The 20,841-nt window shown below is 32.0% G+C and overlaps 3 protein-coding genes across 5 annotated transcripts; 1 reads left to right on the top strand and 2 right to left on the bottom strand.

Annotated features, from left to right (window-relative positions):
• Nucleotides 1–3,796: 3,796 nt before the first annotated feature.
• On the bottom strand, nt 3,797–13,799 carry LOC108965292 (roquin-1). 2 transcript variants are annotated; one of them, XM_018927604.1, is made up of 4 exons: nt 13,603–13,799; nt 11,299–11,461; nt 8,052–11,231; nt 3,797–7,953 (listed from the first exon to the last, which is right to left on the bottom strand). In XM_018927604.1, exons 2-4 carry the CDS (start codon nt 11,458–11,460, stop codon nt 7,687–7,689), a joined length of 3,609 nt encoding a protein of 1,202 aa, XP_018783149.1. In that variant the 5' UTR covers nt 11,461; nt 13,603–13,799; the 3' UTR covers nt 3,797–7,686. The 2 variants fall into 2 exon arrangements, with proteins under 2 accessions (XP_018783149.1, XP_018783158.1); XM_018927613.1 differs by lacking the exon at nt 13,603–13,799 and adding an exon at nt 13,390–13,453.
• A 505-nt stretch (nt 13,800–14,304) lies between these two features.
• LOC108965352 (serine-rich adhesin for platelets) lies at nt 14,305–18,371 on the top strand. Its single transcript, XM_018927704.1, has 10 exons — nt 14,305–14,420; nt 14,479–14,601; nt 14,654–14,831; nt 14,891–15,376; nt 15,432–15,866; nt 15,922–17,097; nt 17,154–17,446; nt 17,510–17,582; nt 17,638–17,949; nt 18,009–18,371. The coding sequence occupies exons 1-10, from the start codon at nt 14,409–14,411 to the stop codon at nt 18,221–18,223; spliced, it is 3,303 nt and encodes a 1,100-aa protein (XP_018783249.1). The 5' UTR covers nt 14,305–14,408; the 3' UTR covers nt 18,224–18,371.
• Nucleotides 18,372–18,557: 186 nt separating this feature from the next.
• Nucleotides 18,558–20,697, bottom strand: LOC108965363 (mitochondrial import receptor subunit TOM22 homolog). 2 transcript variants are annotated; one of them, XM_018927714.1, is made up of 3 exons: nt 20,418–20,697; nt 19,391–19,429; nt 18,558–19,064 (listed from the first exon to the last, which is right to left on the bottom strand). In XM_018927714.1, exons 1-3 carry the CDS (start codon nt 20,523–20,525, stop codon nt 18,756–18,758), a joined length of 456 nt encoding a protein of 151 aa, XP_018783259.1. In that variant the 5' UTR covers nt 20,526–20,697; the 3' UTR covers nt 18,558–18,755. The 2 variants fall into 2 exon arrangements, with proteins under 2 accessions (XP_018783259.1, XP_018783268.1); XM_018927723.1 differs by lacking the exon at nt 20,418–20,697 and adding an exon at nt 19,630–20,185.
• Between the last annotated feature and the right edge of the window lie 144 nt (nt 20,698–20,841).

Genomic DNA, 20,841 nt, shown 5'->3' with positions numbered 1-20,841 from the left:
CACAAAAACACTGTAATTGTAATTATGTGCACAAATTATATATTCAATATATTATTCTTAATTATTAGGCACTGAAAAACTGCAAATAATCACACAGCCTCAAAAAGGAAAAAAAAAGTTTCAAAAATACTTTTTTTTTCAAATATATGAAGCATTCTAGTTTATGAACATGTAAGATCTATCTCATTATTATTTTTTATTCTCATTTTTATTTTAGAATTCAGTTAGTATTTGTTGTGTAAAACTGTCGCAAGCATTGTTTCATATTCTCTGAAATGATTGTCTTGTGTATTCTGCTAACGACTGTGAATATTGTAGCAAACGTTTCTGTCTTAGCAACATAAGCGAGTTGGTTTTTTTGATTGAGGGAAATGAAGCGCACATACTTCAACAAATAAAACTCGTCTAATTAATTTGAGGAAGCAGCTATGGTGTCGTTGCTTTTGAAAGGTACACCCTTAAGCCGTTAAGTCTTACCTAGCATACTAATTTTTCAGCAATATAACAGGCATGGGCTATGCTGAAATTGCATAATTTTTCTGTTTAAAATATTTTAATAAAAAAACATAGGGATATTTGAACGATCACAATGAAGTTGTTCCAATTGCTGCTCAAATTATCACATATTATATTTTGAAAAATATTGAGAAAACTACGAAATCAAAGCCACTTTTGTGCAGCACATTCTGAACTTTGTTTTGAGAAATCTAAAAGTTGATAAAATAACCTACAAATGTAGGCTGCTATTGAAAATCTCGAATAGCTCAAAACTCTGGTCTTTTAATTACCAAATTGCAGGTTTTTGCTATAACAAGTGTCCTAATATTTCGGGTCTGTGATAATTACGGTGTCCGTTAATTCCCTAGTATTTTTTTTTTTTTTTGGAAAAGCCCTCTGAAGTTTCAGTTTCAGTTTTTGCCTTATAGAAACAGATCCAATGTAAACAAACTCTTTATTTATTTTCAATCTAAATCTTAGCAAATGTAAATGAATAACTTTGAAAGACTGTTATTTAAATGTACTTTTTTCTGCTCAACAAAACAGATTTTATTTAATTTTCCATAAAAACATTATTTTAAAGGCAGTAGGCAAAGTTATACATCAATCGTATTGAGCATTCATACAAGTGACTTACACATTCTGTGTTGCTCATACGACATGGTGTACTGTATTAATACAGTACATTGGATGCATAACTTTGACTGCGTATAACTTTTAAAACAATATTTTTATGATAAAAATATTAAGAATTTTCTGCAGTGGGAAATTTTTGATTTGAATCTTATTATTCAAGTTGTTGGTATGTTTGGTTTGGATATAACCAATTTATTGCAAAAAAAAAAAAACAAAATTCCAATATAAATGTAAGGAAAAAGTAAAGAGCTTGTTTACGTTGTATACTATTTGTTAGGGCAACAACTGAAACTTAAGAGGGCATATGCAAAAGAATAAAGAACTTGGAAATTATAGACACGCTCATGCTTATGTATTAATTAAATTAATTGTTTAATCAGTTTGTATGTGAAGTACAAATGTGTAAGTGGACATTAACTTTATTTATATGAATGTATAGAAAAGAGAGCACATCCAGCAGCGTTTTAATGGTATGTATGTTTCAACTAATAAATACATATCAATATATATATAATATAATCGCTAATATATATGTTTTTATGTTCTGTAATAGTTTCTTAGCTGATTTCTGAAAATTTCAATATCGATAACTATTCGTTTGAATTTATTTGATGTTGAAGAAAAACACACACAATGATATTATGTAAATATTACAATAAAAATGGCGACTACACACTGACATACATACATATGTAAATATATATTTCTAATGTAATTATTATAATTATGCAGAAGGTTGTTTTTTATATATATCATTTTATTTCTTTACCAAATGCAGTGGTTGTTGGTGGCCACCGCTGCGAAAATCATCATGCCCGCATATATGTTTTTGATTCACTTACAATTATAAATACTCGTATATTAAATTTCAATAAATTCTCCCAAGCTGTTTGTTATAATAGTTTATGTTAACTCTAAATTTCACATCACAAGTTGAAATTTTTCCAATTTTTTTTCTAATATTTAGTTATTTACGTTACATAACGCAAGTCAGTTTTGTTTAATAACTTACACATATTTTAATCTTATGCAATTTGTTTATGTTTGTTGTCATACACACTTAATACATGCAAACTTAACATCATAAACTATTGCAATCACATAATTTGAAAAATGTGATTTGTTAACAATGTTTTCGAGGTTTTGTTAATATTTGTCAATACAAATAGACTGTTATTAATTAAGTTGTCTTGTGCGGGATATAAATAATAATTAAAATAAAAAAAATTTCAGAAAAAAAAATTCGGAAAAAATAAAAAAATTCAATCTGTAGGAATATAAAAACGGCACGAAGAGTTATAAGTTATAAAATCAACTCAAAAATGCGCGGGCAAATTTACTGCATTAACATCAATCACATATCATGGGCAAACTTTTTGGTGGATATTTTAGATTAACACAACAAAATCATAAATATTATGGCACAGATACTAATTCTCCCCAAGTATCGTTGATTTCGAATTGCCAAACAAAGTTTTAGCTCATTATAGTTTATTCATTTATGGTACCATAATTTACGTTCTCTCTTTATGGTACACTTTTTGTAAAAGCAAATTATGTAGAGAATTGTTGTTGGAAAGAAAACAAATAGGTTTTGGTTGAAATCACCCTAAAAGTCGTTTTATTCGTCTTCATAAGTCATAGAAGCTCAAGCGTTTAGAATAAGAAAATAATTGCAAGAGAGTTGAGTAAAAGCTTCAAAAAAAATTATATTATATTTTAGATCGAAATCGAGCACAAAGAATAATGTGCGGCTTAGATAATCAAACACAAACCTGCATAGAAACCGTATATATTCGGAATAAAATTGATTTACAACTGGAACTTATTGTATACATGTATGCATACATGAGTAAATTACTAGAAATATTGTTGAAACATAATTTTTAAGAAGTAATATAATAATAAAACATACGAAACCTTTTAATAATAATGTTTGAAAAAAATAAAAGAAAATATATTATGTTTTATGCTTCCTTTTGTTTTTTATTTGATAACAGAAATGAATTTCTATGTTAACAGAAAAGTTAGTTATGTAATTTTTGATTATTGCACATTTCAAGTCTTAAAGCACAAAATTAGCATTTTGATGTACCAAATTGTTCACCATTCAATTAAGGTGTCGTATTTTCGTTTAGTTCGAATTCTTTGCAGTATACTCTCTTTTATTTGTTGCCGTATTAAGCAATACATTTGCTATGTGTTTTGTACATATTAAAAAAATAAAGTAATACATACATACATATGTTGGTAGACTTGATTGTTATATATATTCCTAAAATAAATTTGTTCTTAGATCGTAAAAACAAAAACATACAAATTGCATGCTTTAAAACATATTTATGAATAATATTTATAAAATAGTTAAATTTTTTTTTTGTTTTCTTAACATCAATTGTATTGAATTTTGAAAATACCATATTTCTTTTACCAAAAAAATTCACTTTTAGTGTCTTAACCTTGCATAGCTAACGTACAACTAAAGAAAATTCCGCAGCATTGATAAAACTATTTTATTTTCTATGAATTGCAGGACAGATTGAAATGCATAGTTTGAAAATGTCCGATGCATTTCCATTTGTAATTATTTATTATTGTGTTGTTTTGATTTGTTCAGTGTTGTATTGTATGTTTAATGTTTTCAACTATTATTTACATTGTATTTCTTTATAAATTACTAGAGTCATTTACTTTTCCCTTGACCTTGTTGTAGATTTGTTTCTCTCTCAACAATCATTCAGTATATTGTATATTTAAATATAAATTTGTGTATGTAAATGTTTTTTTGTTGTTTTTTTTCATTGTATATTTAAAACAATAAGTTAAGTTTTTTTTAATGCTTTAAATCATATTTACTTTTTTATTTATTTATGAACCCATTGGGTTTAAGTTATATCTACACCACACTGCACGTGCACCGTACGCAGAAAAGAATATTCAAAATAAAAAATAAATACAAAAAACAAAAAAAAAAGCAAGCAACCTTACGGCGAGTTGGAGTATATTTTAAAAGTTTATTATTACTTGCAACAAGTTGCTATAAAAAATATATACTATTTTTTTCCTTTGAAACAAACTTCTTTAAATGTTATAAACTGTATTTATTGATATTAAGTACAAAAATTATTGTTTTTTGTTTACARTAAACTAAAGTTGATTGTTATATTAAAAAAAAAAAAAATTAAACGAGCTTACGTGCTGATGTGTTGGGCACTATTACACATAAATACAGATTTACAAATCTAAGTATAATTTACAATGCACAAACAGCTGTATTTTAGTATACTTCGATATATGTAAGTAAAAATAAAATAAATAAAAATTAAGCAAAATTTCACTTTGTTTCTTAAAATATTTCTTAGGATATATAGAGAAAAAAACGCATACGGCAGCACATTGTGCGATAAAACAGCCTGTGGAATAAAACTTGAATTTCTAGTGCTTTGATTTCAATTTAATCTTGGTGTTTTTGTTTAGCGTACATACATACACGTATGTATGCACAAAACTCATGAATATCAGTTTCATTAAATTAGTCAGTAGTATTACTATTGACTATATAGTAAGCAATCTGCGTTAGCATTAATGGTTCACACCATTTATTCACTTAATTGTTTGCACTCATCTCTTTAACTATGCATTATTTTATTATAATATACTAAAATATATATTATATTAAATACTACATTCACAATACACTTTTTGTTGATTTTTTATAAAAAAAATTGTAAATATCGAAAATCAAAGAAGGGTTTCAAGCATTAAACCCAATCGAGTAATAATTAATTTCTCGTATCTTGAATATACATACATGTAATTTGAATTATTAAATTATGTACAAAGTATCGTTATTAGCAATAAAAGGCGCACATTTAAACATATACGGATTTATGCATATGCAATTTTCATGCATCTGTTTGCTAAAATAAGGATTTATCAATTGAGTTTCAAAGTTGATGCTGATATTTTTTTGTTGAACTCAGCACGTAATATACTACATAAATAACTAGAAGAGGATAAAATTCAACTGCTAAGTTTAGAATTTATAATATGATACATTCATATGTATGTAGGTACATTTGCAGCTGGTGCACTGTAGAATTTTGAGGTTATTTATTACAATTGGTAAATTCATACACAAAATTTAAATAATTGTTTGTGACACAAAGCGAACTTGTACGTGTGGTGATTATAGATAAATTACACTTTTAAACAAATTTTTATTATGTTTTAATTTCCCATATTTCTACAATAAAAATAAATCAACACACATATAAGTTAGCTTGGTACTATTTGTGTAGCATACATAAATAAGTTGATAATGAAGTTCAACTAGAACAATTACAAAATTAAGCAAAATAGTTGTTTGTTTCGAGTTTATAGTATTCTAACCTAAAAATATTAATGTCTACATAGTGCAATTAAGCAACAATCTCAAGCTGTTTATAAAAAAATGTTTGCTAATTAAAGATTTTAATTCCTTAAATCATGAAAAATACATACATGTTATTTAGTTGAAAAACAAAATAAAATTGTTGGAGTGAAATTAAAAAAAAAAGTAAATACAAAACAAAACCGCTTAAGACATTTTTTAGATCTGTTGCATGTTGTAGTCGTACAACGTCTTTTGATTTCTATCTATTGGTTATTAGAAAACTCGATAACCTCATCAACTTTGAACTAACTATTGATACATTTTGGGAAATTTTAACAAAGCATTTTAACATTAGTTAGAATGTTAAACAATGAATTATGTTTTTTGAGTGATTTTCACACGACTTTTAATATATAATATTAAATATTTGTGTATACACAAATACATGAACATTTTGTATGCTTTAATTCAATCGGCTTGTTGAACTCACACAGAGCGAGATATAAGCTTGCATAATAGCAAATTATATTTATGTTCATGTTATTTATATTTAATTTGAGTTACATTACAACTATATAGTTTCTTTCATTTTCTACATACATATTTATAATAATAAATAGGAGCAATCTTTAAACGCCTACGAATAGGTAACAATTACAAATACAATTAGAATCAGAATCATAATCGAACTAGCAATAAAAAAATAATAATTCTAAACGCGCAGGACTATTAACGGATTATAAAAGCAATGTAAAAAACAAACAACATCGTTTTGCTCACGCATTTGCCGATATTTATCAAGTATAGTACATATACATACATATATAATCAGTTTATATATACATAGAGTTTTTTTTTTATTATTTTACGTTTGTTTTATAAATTTGTTATGTATAAATTTTCTATTTCATAATCATATTTATCAGACAAAAAGGTAATTATTTAAAAAACATCAATTTCATCAAAAAATTATCATTGTCATATTATGATCTCAGCTTACATCGCACAATAGCGTAATTTAAATTTCTTTAAGAAATATATAATATATAGTAGATATATGCTTGTATATAATAATTTTAAATTTAATTATATTAAAGGTATTATTTGTTATAATATTGTGTTTTATGTGTGTATGTTAATTTGCCCAGCGGAAAATTAGTTCACCTCAGCGAAGACGCTGTTCTGTATATATATTTTTGTTTTTAGTTAATAGTGACGTTTTCTATGTCAGTCAGAGAAGTAAAAGCAGTGGGCCAAGCACTAATACGCTGTCGCATAAATATTAACTAATTTTGTTATTGATTTGTTTATTTATTTATATACTTCCTGATGGGCATCTTATATGTATGTATGTATGTGTAAAAAAGAAGAGTAGAGTAGTGTGGCTGCATAAAAGCGACATCATGCGATTAGTGTTTGTATTTATACAAAAATATTATATATTATTTTTGAGTTTTTGTTCTCATTAAATGTCTATAAAATATAGTTTCATATTGATCACGTCTTCAGAATTGCTAGTATCGCTATTCATTTTCAAACTCGATTGTAAGAATATCTAATACAAAAAATTTACATTTACAATTAATAATTAGTCGTTTTTCGCGCATTATATTTCTATACACGTTTTCTACACGATATACACAAGAAGGCTTACATCTAATTATTGCAATTTGCAATTAATGCGTAAAAGAGCCATCTTCTATCTACTTTTCTAAACTATACAGAACACAGAAAGTTTCCAACGCAAGAAATTCGCTAAAAATAAAGAGAAATACACTTACAATGTCGTGACATCAGCAGTAGGTTATTTGGCCCTCTCAACTTTTGATAACTTGTATTTTTTTGCACTCACGTTTTTGTGAGTTTTACTTTTCAAAACACATAATTATCTAAATTGTATTGTTTTTTTTTACTATAAACTTTCGTTGAAAAGGATCAGTGTCTGTGCATGTTTTAAGTTGCTCAGCTTAGTAATATTCGACCGATGATTATTATGCACCTTGTATAGTTTTGCAAAATTATAGCAAGTAAATTATGGAAACAATTTATGATCACATTTGTTCATTTTTTGCTTTTGTTTGAAGAGCCTCCATTTGCTTCAGTTGTTGTCCCGTTTTCATCGGTTAATACACTGCTATTGTGATCCGTTGCTGTCTTACCTGCGATAGCTTTTAGTTTTATTGCAACTTAATACCACTGTCATCGGCATTGGACCAACTTTTATCTACGATTTCAGAAAGCTCTTGCTCAATATCTCTCATTCGACTACTATCAATGCTGCCTTCCTCACTGTTCCGACCTTTGCTCAACAATTGTTGATATTGTTGCTGTTGCTGCTGCCGTTGAAGCTGCAATTCCTTGGTTTTTGCAGCCCCTGTGGAAATCGCGTCATTCCAGAAAGTTGCATCCGCTGATTTAATGCCACTGCTCCACATTGAGGAACCCTATATTGATTATAATTAATTACCAACCATTTACATATGTATATATACATATATATATGTACATAAATTTTCAAAATAAAATAAGAAAGTGTGCTAACCTTATTTATGTCCATATTAGCATTACTGTCTGCATTGGCCAACATACTTTGGAACGCATTATAGCCTAATTCAAAATTAACTCTTTCCTCGCCCGCGGAAGTGCGATCTCTCTCTAAACCGCTGTGATTGAATGACAAATCAGGCAGCAGCGTGTTTTGCATGCTATTGAAATTATCAAATGCCGATGGTCTGTGCGATTGTTGTTGTTGTTGTTGCTGATTCTGGAGTAAACGTTGCTGATGTTGCTGCTGACCATTTGCCGAGCGTTGTAATTGTTGTCGAAATTGCATTGCCAGACTGTTCTCGGTATCATTTGAAAATACTGAGTAGTTGATGTCGCCAGAAGAGTTTCGCTCCAACAATGGGTGTTCCTTGATTGGCGTCTGATTTCGAATATCACCACTACTCCAGCTATCAAGATATGTATTAGTGTGGGAAACTTCGGCCGCCGTGCTACTATGTCCTTTGTACATTGGACATATGGGACCAAATTTGCTACCCATGCCTACCGATGTTGCAGGCACTTCAAAAGTAGCGGCATCGTCATCCAATATAGAATCAGAACGTACGAAGCTATCACGATCACGAAATGGTCCAGGTGACGCATTTATACTCATATTATGTGCAATTGTATTACGTTCCTGCGTACTATCGGCAAAGTTACCACCACTAACCATATTGCTATTATGCGCATTCCAGAAGGATCGTTGAGTTGGTAAATCATTACTCATTAAAATATCCTTGTTGTTATTTGATATGCCAGTCAATGATGGGAGAACAGCGTTTGCGCCACCGTAATCATTCTTGAACATATACTGATCACCGATCGCAAGACCATTGAGTGTTATATTAAGATTCATGTTGACGTTGTTAACTTTCTTACCAAATATAGACGCTTTATCGCTGGATGGGTACAGTGATGTGGACTGATGCGATGGTGAACCTCCAAGTCCGGTAGTTCCACTTAATATTTCCGCATTAGTTGATGCATTTACCATATGCTGATGTTGGTGCTGATCCCACATGCCACTAATTTGGGTTAACCTGAGCTTATCACCTTTTATATCAGCGTTATTCTTTCCACTCATACCTCCACTATTTCCGGCAACTCCAGCAGCTGTAGTTTGATTACTGCTAAATAAAGAGGATGCACGTGTGTTCGTACCCATGATCGGTGTATTATAAAATTCAGCTGATAATGCATTATAAATTCCCTTGTTAGATAGCGGACTGCCCAAGGATGTGGTCACATTGTTATTGTTGTGATATTTCGGTGGGTTATTGGTAGGCATATTCGGAGGTAAGGGAGGATGAGTATGTGTTGTCGGCGGTTGCAATGTATTTGGAAAAGATCTTGATGAAGGTATACCGCCGCTAGAATTTCGCATCGTTATTGGTGAGTTATTGATGTTTGACAAACCTTGAGGAATACGTGGTGGTACTCCTGTTGTTGATACGGGATAATTTAGTGTTGAGCCAAAAGAAGATGCGTCATAAAGATGTGCAGTGGGGGGTGTAGGCACTGTCTGCCCGGTATTAGGGGGAATTGGACTATGATGCAACGAACGCATGTGATGGTGTGCGCCTGGTGGCCCGTGCGCTTGCATTGATGACGAGCCATCACCATAACTGACGCGAGGTAATTTGTTATGCATCGATTGTAGACTGTCAAATCTTAATGGCGACGTAGCCGTTGAGGCTGGTGCGGAATTATCATTTGCGGGATGCAACAGGACCATAGCATGGGGATTGTGATGATTGTGTCCATGGTTATGTGGATGAGTATGAGATGTATAATCGTTTTTCCCATTGTTTGCACTATTTGCACTGCCAGCCGTTATCGGGCCTATAACCGAGTGGGGAACGTTGCTACCTGGCTTTGTGTTTTTACGATTCTTAGCACGATATTTTTCCAATTCTTCCTCAGAATGCGCAAAAGTACAGCTGGAACCACGTGGACAGTTACGTCTGACTGTCAAATCTCGACACAAACTTATTTTATACTTAGTATTCGTACTTGTTTGACCTGTTGTGCAGTCTTGTAGCTTCCGATTGCCGTGATGTTGTACGAAATCCACTAGTCCAACTACTACTTCATGTACCGATTCTAATGCTTTTGCTACATCCTGCCACGATGACGGCGGACTTTCTATCGATGGATCAATACCGGCTAAATGTTTCAGATGAATTCTTAGACCTGACAAATTAGCCGGATCTCCGGTGCGTTGTAGAGCTATAACCAATTCTTGTACAGACTGTGCAAATGAGGATGGCGTTTGTAGTTTGTCGATAATGCTTTGCATATGTGACTTATGCACTGTGTCGCCGTAAAGAAGGGAAGACCATTGATCTGGCGCTATGCGTAGACCGGCTTCAGTGGCTATTTGTACGATTTGAGCATCATGTTCGCGTCGTAGGGCATCATAAGTACGAAACTCTTCCTTCAATTGCATAAGTGACGAGTCTGCTTCACGTTTCGATACCTTAAAGCAACTGGCTCGATACAAAAGCTGTACAACATGACCAATACTAGTTTTCGAGGCTTGTGGAAAACGTGGTTCTAGCCGTTGTACCACATACATTACCAATACCTTACGGGAATATGCCGTGCCGTCTTCAAGAGCCTGCAAAACCAATTTTAAAACTTCCTCCTGCATGGCTGGACCCAAAAATTGGCAACCACGAGAGCGTACCGCTGCCCATAGGTTTGAACTCAGCTGCAAGGGATTCTGATGTTGCAGAATTAGTTCGGTAACAGTACGCTCGCCCAATGAACGAGCAGCTCGCAAAACACGTTCGCGTCCCTCACGTTCCATCAACTGAGTATTGACTAAAGATACAAGTTTACGTTGCATCGGACGCGAAAGAGGACTTCCGAAATTTCCATTATTAGTAACAAGAGATTTTAGATATAGTGCCAAACTTTCTATACATTTGTTCGCCATATCATAGCATTTTAAATCTTCAGGACTTAGTTGACGAACACTGGGTGGTGTATGTCTGGTGGAAGTGTTCGTTTCGCCTTCATTCCCTGAGGCCCCCTCATTACCGCTACTGCTATATCGGTTTTCGCTAATATTTCCAGCATTGTTGTTATTGTTGGTATTTGTGTTAGTGCTAACCAACTGAAGCAGAGCGTTATTTATGGGCAGATTGTCGACATCGGTTGTTATGGAAGTCTAATGGATGTAAAAGATGTTATTTGTAAATTAATTGTATACAGAAAACAGTTTAATAATAATGTACTTGATCGAAAGGACATTGTCGATTGTGTAAGGTGGACAGACACTGGCGACATATGGTGTGACCACATCCCAAACTTATTGGTAGACGTTGATTAACAGCGAACTCATTGCAACAAATGGGACAGAAGAGGAAATCTGTCCATGAAGGCGCCTGAATCGGCATTCTGAAATTAAAAAAGAACTGTTTATTAGTATTTATTGCTATATATGATCGTAAAACAAGAAAAACTGTATTTCCGATTTAATCTGATCTAAACAATTTTTTCGGAGAGCAATATTCCGTACCAAATTTCGTGAAGATGTATCGCGTCATATAAAAAGTTTTCAGAACTTATGTATATAAGGACTCTATTAAGGATATGAGGATATAAAGCATATAGTAAGTCAGCAAACTAAGACATATGTATATAAAGTCAAAATCATTATCAATAAAGGCATAATGGTTATATTTACGAAAATATACATACATATATATGTATGTATGTAATAAGTACACGAAACAAAGCTAAATCTGTGATAATTTTTTTTAAGAAATTACTACGCTCATTACTTTTGGTATGTTAAGCTTTATATATATGTACATATATGTAAATAAAGAGATACATGCTGTGGTGTCACTGTAAAGCACTACTTTTTATTAACAGTTGATTCCGGAAGATAAATTCACGTACGTAATTACATGCGTATAGCAAGTGAATGTGATATTTTATGTACAATATGCACCTATATAAATATGAGTATAAACATATTTTTTACCGAAATATTAAATTTTACTAAATATGTGCACTGAATGTACATATTCTATTTTTCAACCTCTCGTTAAACATTTATTTTTGGACTTACGGAACTATTTTTAGAATTACCATATTAATTTCTATTAATGTTTCATAAATGCAAATGTTTTCAATTTAACAGCATCAAATTTCATAACTTAATTTTCATTGAATTATTTACACAATATAATTGTCATAAAAAGGAACAAATTATATGATGTACACTAAACTACAAAGAAAATGAACAGTAAATACTAAATGAAAATCACTGTCAACGTCAGCAGCGATAGCCTCCACAGAAAAACTGAGCAGAAGATGCGTATGCCAATGCAACTATTAATAAAATTTCAATTGGATATCTTTGGGAAATAAAAAAATATTTCAGTTTCAAATCGTGAATATGTCATAAACGATTAAATGTAAGTATATAATTGCAAGAAATCAACATGCATTTATATACAAGACATATTATACATATATATGCAGCCGCATATACATATATTAATATTTATATGCGATTATGTATGGTATTTTGTATATGTACTTCAACATCGCATTGCAATAATAAAAGCTAACAAATAATTTAAAGCAGCAATCAGATGGTTGATGCTAGCGCCGTCGACGGAATTGGTGACTGCGACTATTTTGCTTTTGTGTACGTAAGCATTGCAAGCAGAAACAAAGAAAATTTGTTAGATGTTTTGACGATGGCAAAGAAAACAACAAATAATAGCCACGAATGCTTACATCGCGTCATCATGATAAACGTACATAGGCACCTATATGTGTCGTCGACAGCGCTGCCGTTATGTTGCTTCAACTACAATAATCTGCAACATAAATCTGCTGTCCACAGCTATTTCACTTTGAGGAAATTATCTTTTTCGTCACAATTAAAACTTTTGCTGTTGCCACTAAGAGCAAGAGCAAGAGCAACGGAAACGGGAGAATATACCATACACTTTGAAAATGGGTTTTTCTCATAAATATGAAAAAGAGGAAAAGTGCGTAGGCCATCACATAAGAGCCAACCAAATAAACTGGTATTTTTATTTGTAATTATATATAGGGCGACTGTGAGGCCAATGCCAGCTCAAAAGTTGGTGCGAGGGTGAGGATGTGGAAGGAAGTAGGGCAAGTCGGGCTATGTCAGAGACTTCCAAAATATCAATTGTGTTGTTATTGCTGTTGAAGTCCCGAGTTTGTCGCATGATCAATAATGAGATAAATTCATCCATAGGGGAGTGGTAGTATGAATGATTAAAAACGGTTCATTATATGTTGAAAACATAGGTGAATATTATTTTCCTGGCAATAACCTCAGTTTGTCACGGTTATATGCATGAATACTGTTGAATCCTATGAGTTCGCATTATGAAACTAATTTTTCACTTTTTTACTTTTTTTAATTACAATGACTTTTCAGATGAAATAAACATTTATACGTCTGTTACGTTGCACTCCTTTGGAATTAATTTTTTCACTTTACGGCTTTTTGCTTTTTTTTTTTTTGTTATATACTTGTTACGCACCTTCAAAATGCACATATTACTTTTTCTTCTGAATTCAAGTCACAAATCGCTGCAAATTGACAATTCAATCGCGTATGTCGACGTGGTAACTTTCACAATTTAAATTTTCTATGTTTCAATTGAGTACGCTTGTAAAATCAGTAAAAAATGCAAAAACTAAAATATTATAAATCTATAAACTTCCGTCAAATATAAGATTTTTTTCTTTCACTGGCAATGAAAAGTCAAAAACGTCTAGTTAATATAGAGAAGTGCAACGTAGCGATTGGTAAATTACAAACTTCACAAAACCCATTTCGATAATACAAATACGAGTTAATCGTTAATCATTAGTAATGGCATGTTAAATTGGTAAATTAAATATTGCTGAAATGATTATTTCGGAAACATAGTATTGGAAATTATTATTACTCAGTAACGTATCAATACATAAATGAAAGTAGAGACATTATTGTGTTTTTGAGTCAATTAATCGAATATTTGCAAAACTTACAAGAGTTTTTAATTAAATTATTTAAAGAAAATAATTTAATATAAATACACAACAGCTTAATTACTGTAAATTACATATCTTTATTTCCTTCTTTAATAATCACCTAATAAAATATTGTGTGCCGACCTGCAGTTACTTCAAATTAGAATAACAATCGATTATTTCGATTTATTTCGTTTTCATCTTTATAAATAAGATTTTTTGATTGAAATGGCGCGGAATTTATTTTCTATATTTCATTAAAATAAAAAATTATCCCAGCCGAAAATTATATAAAATAGGTATTATAGTTGTAGAGCGCAGCTAATTTAAAATGTCTGAAAAGGTAACAATTGGCTTTTTTGTTCCCAATTAATTAATATTTTAATATTATTTTGAGTTAGAAATGGACGCTGGACGTCGATTCCAATCAATACGATTTGGTGTCAGGAAAATTATATTTGATTGGATGCTGGAAAGATGGGGAAAACATCAAACAATGTGTGGACATTCCGCTAAAATCACAGGTAAAGATTTTTTAAGAGAAAATTTATAAAAAATTGCAACATATTTTTGCAGAGTGTGGACACAAAGCACTGCATTGTCGATGTTTCCAGCAGTAAGATATATATATTTGATTTATATAGTGCTTCCGGAACTTTTGTGAATAACAAACGTTTGAATCCGATGATGAAGGAAAGTATAAATGTTAATTCTGAATTGCGATTTGGTGAATTAAGAGGAAGATTGGAGGAAAGTATAAACATATTTTTTGGTGGTCTAAACAAATAAAAATCTATTTTTAATTAAAGGAAGTAGAGAATTTAAATTTCGCAGACCCATTTCTGGCACCGACACAAAGAGCACCAAGATCTTCATTGTCTAACACGAGTACTCGGTTATTTAGCTCCCCAGATGTGTCACTGTTGAATGATACGAGAAATGAGAGTTTTGAAATTCCTGAAACTCAAAACATAAAACAAAGAGCTTCTATTGAAAACTCAAGTATATTAAGTTCTTCACGCAATCCATCATATGATGGAAAAAGTTTTTGTGACGAATCTTTTATACCAGAAACTCAAATGCCTTCTAAACCCGAACAATCCTATGAAGCCTCGGAATTAGGTTCAAATTTACAAAAATCCAGCGATTTTATTCGAATCTGCACTCAAGATTTCAATGAGAACTTATTTGAAGATGGTGACGATGATGAGGCAATGTTTTCATCTTTGGTCATACCAAATATTCAACACAAACCAGTTATATTGACTGATGTGACATTGAATATGGATATAGATGAAGGTAATAAAATATATGATATGTTTAAATATTCACTTAAACGAAATTTAATTTTTAGATGTATCACAATGTGATAAATGTGATGTTGAAATTGAGGCATTGAACACTCAAGCACCAAAAAATGGAATATCGAACGACACCGCTCAAAATACGATATGCACAGGGCGAGACGATGTTTGTACTCCAGATTTATTTGATTTACCAGAAATCGCACAAGTTAATGTGCAAGCTAATACCAATGGATCGACGGGAGAAAATCTTGAAAAAGATATTTTTAAGGAAAGCCAAGTGAATGAAGTAATTGCTGGTGATGGATATGCGGAGGAAGTCGATATGATGGCCACACAGGTATTTGTGCCTATATCAAAGCAACCAGCTGATAAAGTGACTGGCCTCACCCGTTCTGGCGAAGAATTATCATTAAGCGGAAAAGAAAATATTGCTAACACAGATTTCAGTCTGGAACAAACACAGGTTTTTGCACCAATTAAAGGTAAAATAAAGACACTTTTGTATTTTTTTATTAACAAATTAGTTGTCTTTTGCAGAAGTGAATTTAGTAGCTTCTAGATCTTTTGATAAGAGTGCAACGACTACAATTGAAAATATCCATGAGAATAACAGTTTGTTGGCGCCCACTCAAATATTTACAAGTAATTTGAATGATTCAGTGAGCCAATCAAAAATCTGGAATAAAACAGAACCAAATGATAAGACAATTAAGCCCGCGGTGGGACCAAAGCTCAATTTAACAATAACCCCAAGTGAAATTAAGTCAAAAGCAGAAAGTGATGGTAACTATTCGAACGAAACAGATAACGGTTCTGCAAGAAAAGAAGGAGAACAAGCTTTATTCAAAAAGCCAAAGTTAAATAAAATAAATAAAGGAGCTAAAGGAAGTACTTCTAGTATAAACAGCTCACAATCGGAAGCTGAAGGATCGCTCTTATGTACACCTAAATGGATTTGTGAAAAATTTGATTTACTTTCTGAGGAACATGTTAAAAAGCCTATTCATAAACGTAACCTATTTGGATCTGATTCTGAGGAGGAATCATTGGAGTTAAACAAATTGGATAAAAGAAAAGACTCTACCGATTTTGACAAACTACTGTGTAATGTGAAAGAAAAACAGCCTCTTACGAAATATGTTCCGGCAAAAAGTCCTTTGATTAAACAGGAGGATCGGGCTGATGTTAAAAAAATTATTAGCAACAAAAAAGATCAAAGTGCTAACGAGGAGGCGATTTTGGAAGAAAAATTATATTTAAAGAAACCAAAAAGTTCACCACCGTCAATTAAAAAGTCAACTAAGAAAAATTCTAAAACTGATGGAAAGGTTGAACCATCTTTAGGCAATCGACGGAGTAGTGGAAGAAATAATAGGCAAGTTGAAGAAGATGAAAAAAGAGAAGAACGTAAGAAGTCAACGAAAAATATTTCAAAGAAAGCTGAACACAAACATGAAATAGAAGCGGTATCACGAAAAGTTGATCACAAAAAAGGAGTAGAAAAAAACGAGAAACATAAGAAGCCGACCAAAAATGGATCACCAAAAGGTGAAAATGCAGATGAAATTGAAGAGGCACCTACGAGAAGAATAACGAGACTTAAGTCCAGAACTAGTGATAGGGATAATGATACAGCAACCTATTCAACAGCTGGACCTACACCAGCGAAACTGCCAAAAATTGACCATACAGAAGAGCCAGAAATCAGCAAAAGTCAGTTAAAATAACATACTATAAAGCTATTTTTAAACATAAATATTTATTTTTAGAACGCGTTACTCGCTCACGCTCCAAAACCGATTCTCAAGAAAGTATTACGTCGACAAAATCAACATCCTCATCCTCATCGCGCAGTGCATCAAAAAAGAATGTTCGAGAAGTCGAAAAACGGGTAAAAAATAATTCCGACGCTAAAGATGACAAAACTTCAGCCAATGTGTCAAATACTAGTAAGGTGCTTGAAAATGACGAACCGGAATCTAAAACCTCTGCAAAAGATGACAATCGCAAACGTGTTGCGGGGGAACCATCAGTTGAGGAAAGCAAAAAATTGAGGAGCAATGTAATATTATTATAATCTACTGATGTTTTTAGCAAGTTATTAATTCTTAATTTTATCTTGTAGGCACGTATCTTGCAGATTGCAATGACTATGGTTGAACCAACGTTATTTCAAAGTTTGGTTCAAAACTCACCGGGTTAGTATTTTCGTTTAAACAACTAAAACTGTGAATCAATACAATTAATTTCCAGGCAATTGGTGCGTGGCAAATGATCCCACTGATGCGGATGTTCTAGTTATGGATAAAGGCAATCGAACACTAAAGTTTTTAATTGCAATGGCCAAAGGCATACCGATTGTGACATCAAAGTGGCTGCAATCGTTCAATAGTACAAAAACGGTACCGCGTGGAATTACAGATTTTTTCAGAGACCACGACTTTGAAAAACGACACAAATTCTCTTTATTTAAATCATTGGAATTGGCTAGAACTCAAAAGCTGTTTGAGGGCTATGATTTCCTAACAACCCCTAGCATTTTGCCACGCCCATCAGAAATTAAACGTAAGTGTAACAAAAGTAGTTATATTTATTAATGATCGTTTTATATTGAAATTGTTTAGAGATTATCGAATGCGCCGGGGGTAAAGTACATGACGAGACACCACCGCCGAAAAGCGATCAAAAAATTTATGTTATTTCAACATTGAATGATAAAAAATATTGGCACAAATATCGACGAAGCAATGCGAATATCCGTATAACTGATAGTGAAGGTGTAATGGCGTCGGTTATGCGACAATCTACCCATCCACTGGATTTAAATGTATTTGCATAAGACGATCGTGGAAAACAATGCCAATTTCGTTAGTCATTTTAGCACCAGTGTCCAGTTGTTGTGTGTGTATTCTTAAATTTGCAGTGTTTTACTTATGTATTTCAGTCTATGTTTTTTATAAATACAATATACTTATTAATGCGCGGAATTTAGTTTTAACATTGTCGTTATGTTTGATATTTTTTATGTAATTGGATAGCAGTTTAATTTCAATTGTGCCGAAATTCGCTCTCCTTTTATATATGCTCCTCATATTAGTACGTTAATAACATGGTAGTTTGTAGTTATCTATAATATAAAGTTTACGTTTCCGTTTTAATATAAACACTTTAAGTATTTTCAATAGTAATTAATTTTATTTTACATCTACAAGAAAATTGCATTTTTGTTTATCAATAAACGATGAACGCGTTACAGGAATTTTCCTCTGTCCTATTGTTATTATTGATTAATTTGAAGAGGATTAATTGTTTTGATTTGCGGGGTATTTTCTTTCTTTTCTTACAAATTTATCAGTAGAAGTTGTACGAACTTAACGAATAAGTGGTAATGATGGTGGTGGACCAGCACGGTCCATCGCCGTGCCGGGACCTAGTAGCACCTGCTTTTGTTGGGACTTTTGCATCTCTTCCATTTGAGCGCGTTCCGTTTCAAATATGACGGGTGCAAACAAAATAACTGAACTCGTAAAGAAGATCCAGGAAGCATTGCACGAAAATGAGTAAAGTCCCTTAATGCTGGTGGTTGTAAGATCGACCATTTTGCCAGTTAACCGTCGTACCGGTTCTGGGAACATTTCTGTAAGGCCCCAAAGTCGTTCGCCTAGAGTTTCGTCTGGCTCCTGCAAAATAGGAGTAGCAATATTGCGGTATTATATGTAAATATATTTCAAAAAGTATTGTAACAAGATAACTTTATATAAAGCGTTAGTGTTTTTTTTTCATATCTTTACAAAAGTTTGAGTTAAGTCTCATTGTTTTGTATGCGACAAATAAATGTTTAATATCACTGATAAGAGTTAATTAAATTAAACGGTTTAGCTGAAGGTATATACAGTATGATTGCCTAATCAAAGTGAGGTTATGCAAATGGTTGCTGTAAACATGATTGATTTTTCTGTAATTTATTTGAGAGAAACTTAAATAAATATACATTTAACAAACTTACGTCGTCATAGTTTTCATCGTCTGAATTTTTGGGCGCCGTCTGTAACAAAAAAGATACATACAATTATTTCTTTGCTCAATAATTGAAATATAACATATTGACTTCTTTAGTATGATAAAAAAATACTAGAAATCTTGTTGTTCATAAGTATTTAATTTTTCTTCGATCTTTTAAAAGCATTTATGAATCTTGAATTATATTCCTTTAGGTTCGTTGTGCTTTAGGAGTCAAATGCTTACAACTTTTTCAATTGCCCGTCGTTCTGGTGTTTCGTCCTTGCTTCCGCCCAATGATGACATTCCGCTATCCTTTTCGATGATTTCGATATCAGGATCAGAATCCATTAAATCTTCAATCTTTACAGAATCCACTTTTGCTATTTATTACGCGACGTACTCCTACGTCGCTCTACGGTATATATGGAAGAATGGATGTTTGCTTGGAAATATGTCTATTGTATTTTAAAAGCACGGCTTGATATAATTTCAAGTGACTGCTTCTAACCAATCAGCTAAAATTCCTTTGCAAAGCACGGAAATAATAAGGAAATGTAAAACAGCCGAAACCAAAACACGAGGATCACCCGGATTATGAATTTATTTAATTTGCGTTTATATTCGCATCAATATACTATTGCGTTTAAATCGGAAATATAATCGATTTTCTTAGTCCGCCATATATGTATACAACTGGTGAAAAATCATACGCACTTTCTTTACATTCGGCTTAACAAAAAAGAAATTTTCCGCGGAGGATGAAAATCTAGTACATGCGATACAAATGTCAAAGTGTGGTTGTTACGTCAGAACGAATGGTACGTTCAACGACTTGAAATATTAAAATACGGTAGTTTCAGTCAGCGATAAATGTGAATATTAGCAGAAACGTTTGATTACAAATTTTACTACATTTATTATAATATTTAAGTTTTATATATATTCTTGCTTTCTTGTCGTTATGTCAATTAATTGAAGGTAGAATAGTTTTTTCTTGCTTTATTATGTTTCAAAATTTTAAATAAACTTACCGACTCCCCAGCCGGGAAACGTTTTTCTGGTTCCTTGTATCTTTCAATTTTTTCTAAATGTTCATCTTCAATATCAAATTCTTTTTTTTCGGATTTTTCGTCAGGCATTGCAGACTCTAGTTGTTATTTTTTATATTTAAATTCCACTGCAAAACACGGCGCTGCAATTTTATTTGCAGTTTTTATACAAATATTAAAATAGTAATATTTTTTAGCGAATTTTTGTTTGCTGCAAACAACGCACTCGAAAATATATATGTAACAGAAATTAAAAGCAAATTTTGATGTCTATTTCACATAATACGACGTTTCGGAACATAAAAAAAATTTAATTGCCTATTATTTTTTCTTAAATATTATAGCAGAGTTCAAAACAAAGTAGTTTGATTCATTCGATTTTTCACTTTCTAAATTTGTTGTTGTT

The sequence above is a fragment of the Bactrocera latifrons genome, unplaced genomic scaffold, assembly GCF_001853355.1.
Source record: "Bactrocera latifrons isolate USDA-ARS-PBARC rearing strain unplaced genomic scaffold, ASM185335v1 scaffold_1, whole genome shotgun sequence".
NCBI lineage: Eukaryota > Metazoa > Arthropoda > Insecta > Diptera > Tephritidae > Bactrocera > Bactrocera latifrons.
The sequence above is the reverse complement of the archived record's forward strand: the minus strand, read 5'-3'. Positions and strand labels throughout refer to the sequence as shown.

What these genes read in the sequence shown, in the direction of transcription:
- LOC108965363 (XM_018927714.1), bottom strand. Translation starts at nt 20,525, where the DNA reads ATGCCTGACGAAAAATCCGAAAAAAAAGAATTTGATATTGAAGATGAA. An exon ending in GTTTCCCGGCTGGGGAGTCG is followed by an intron (nt 19,430 to 20,417) that starts GTAAGTTTATTT and finishes TTTTTGTTACAG; the next exon opens with ACGGCGCCCAAAAATTCAGA. An exon ending in ACGATGAAAACTATGACGAC is followed by an intron (nt 19,065 to 19,390) that starts GTAAGTTTGTTA and finishes CCTATTTTGCAG; the next exon opens with GAGCCAGACGAAACTCTAGG.
- LOC108965352 (XM_018927704.1), top strand. An exon ending in ACATTCCGCTAAAATCACAG is followed by an intron (nt 14,602 to 14,653) that starts GTAAAGATTTTT and finishes ATATTTTTGCAG; the next exon opens with AGTGTGGACACAAAGCACTG. An exon ending in GAATATGGATATAGATGAAG is followed by an intron (nt 15,377 to 15,431) that starts GTAATAAAATAT and finishes TTTAATTTTTAG; the next exon opens with ATGTATCACAATGTGATAAA.
- LOC108965292 (XM_018927604.1), bottom strand. Translation starts at nt 11,460, where the DNA reads ATGCCGATTCAGGCGCCTTCATGGACAGATTTCCTCTTCTGTCCCATT. An exon ending in GACAATGTCCTTTCGATCAA is followed by an intron (nt 11,232 to 11,298) that starts GTACATTATTAT and finishes TACATCCATTAG; the next exon opens with ACTTCCATAACAACCGATGT. An exon ending in CTAATATGGACATAAATAAG is followed by an intron (nt 7,954 to 8,051) that starts GTTAGCACACTT and finishes TAATCAATATAG; the next exon opens with GGTTCCTCAATGTGGAGCAG.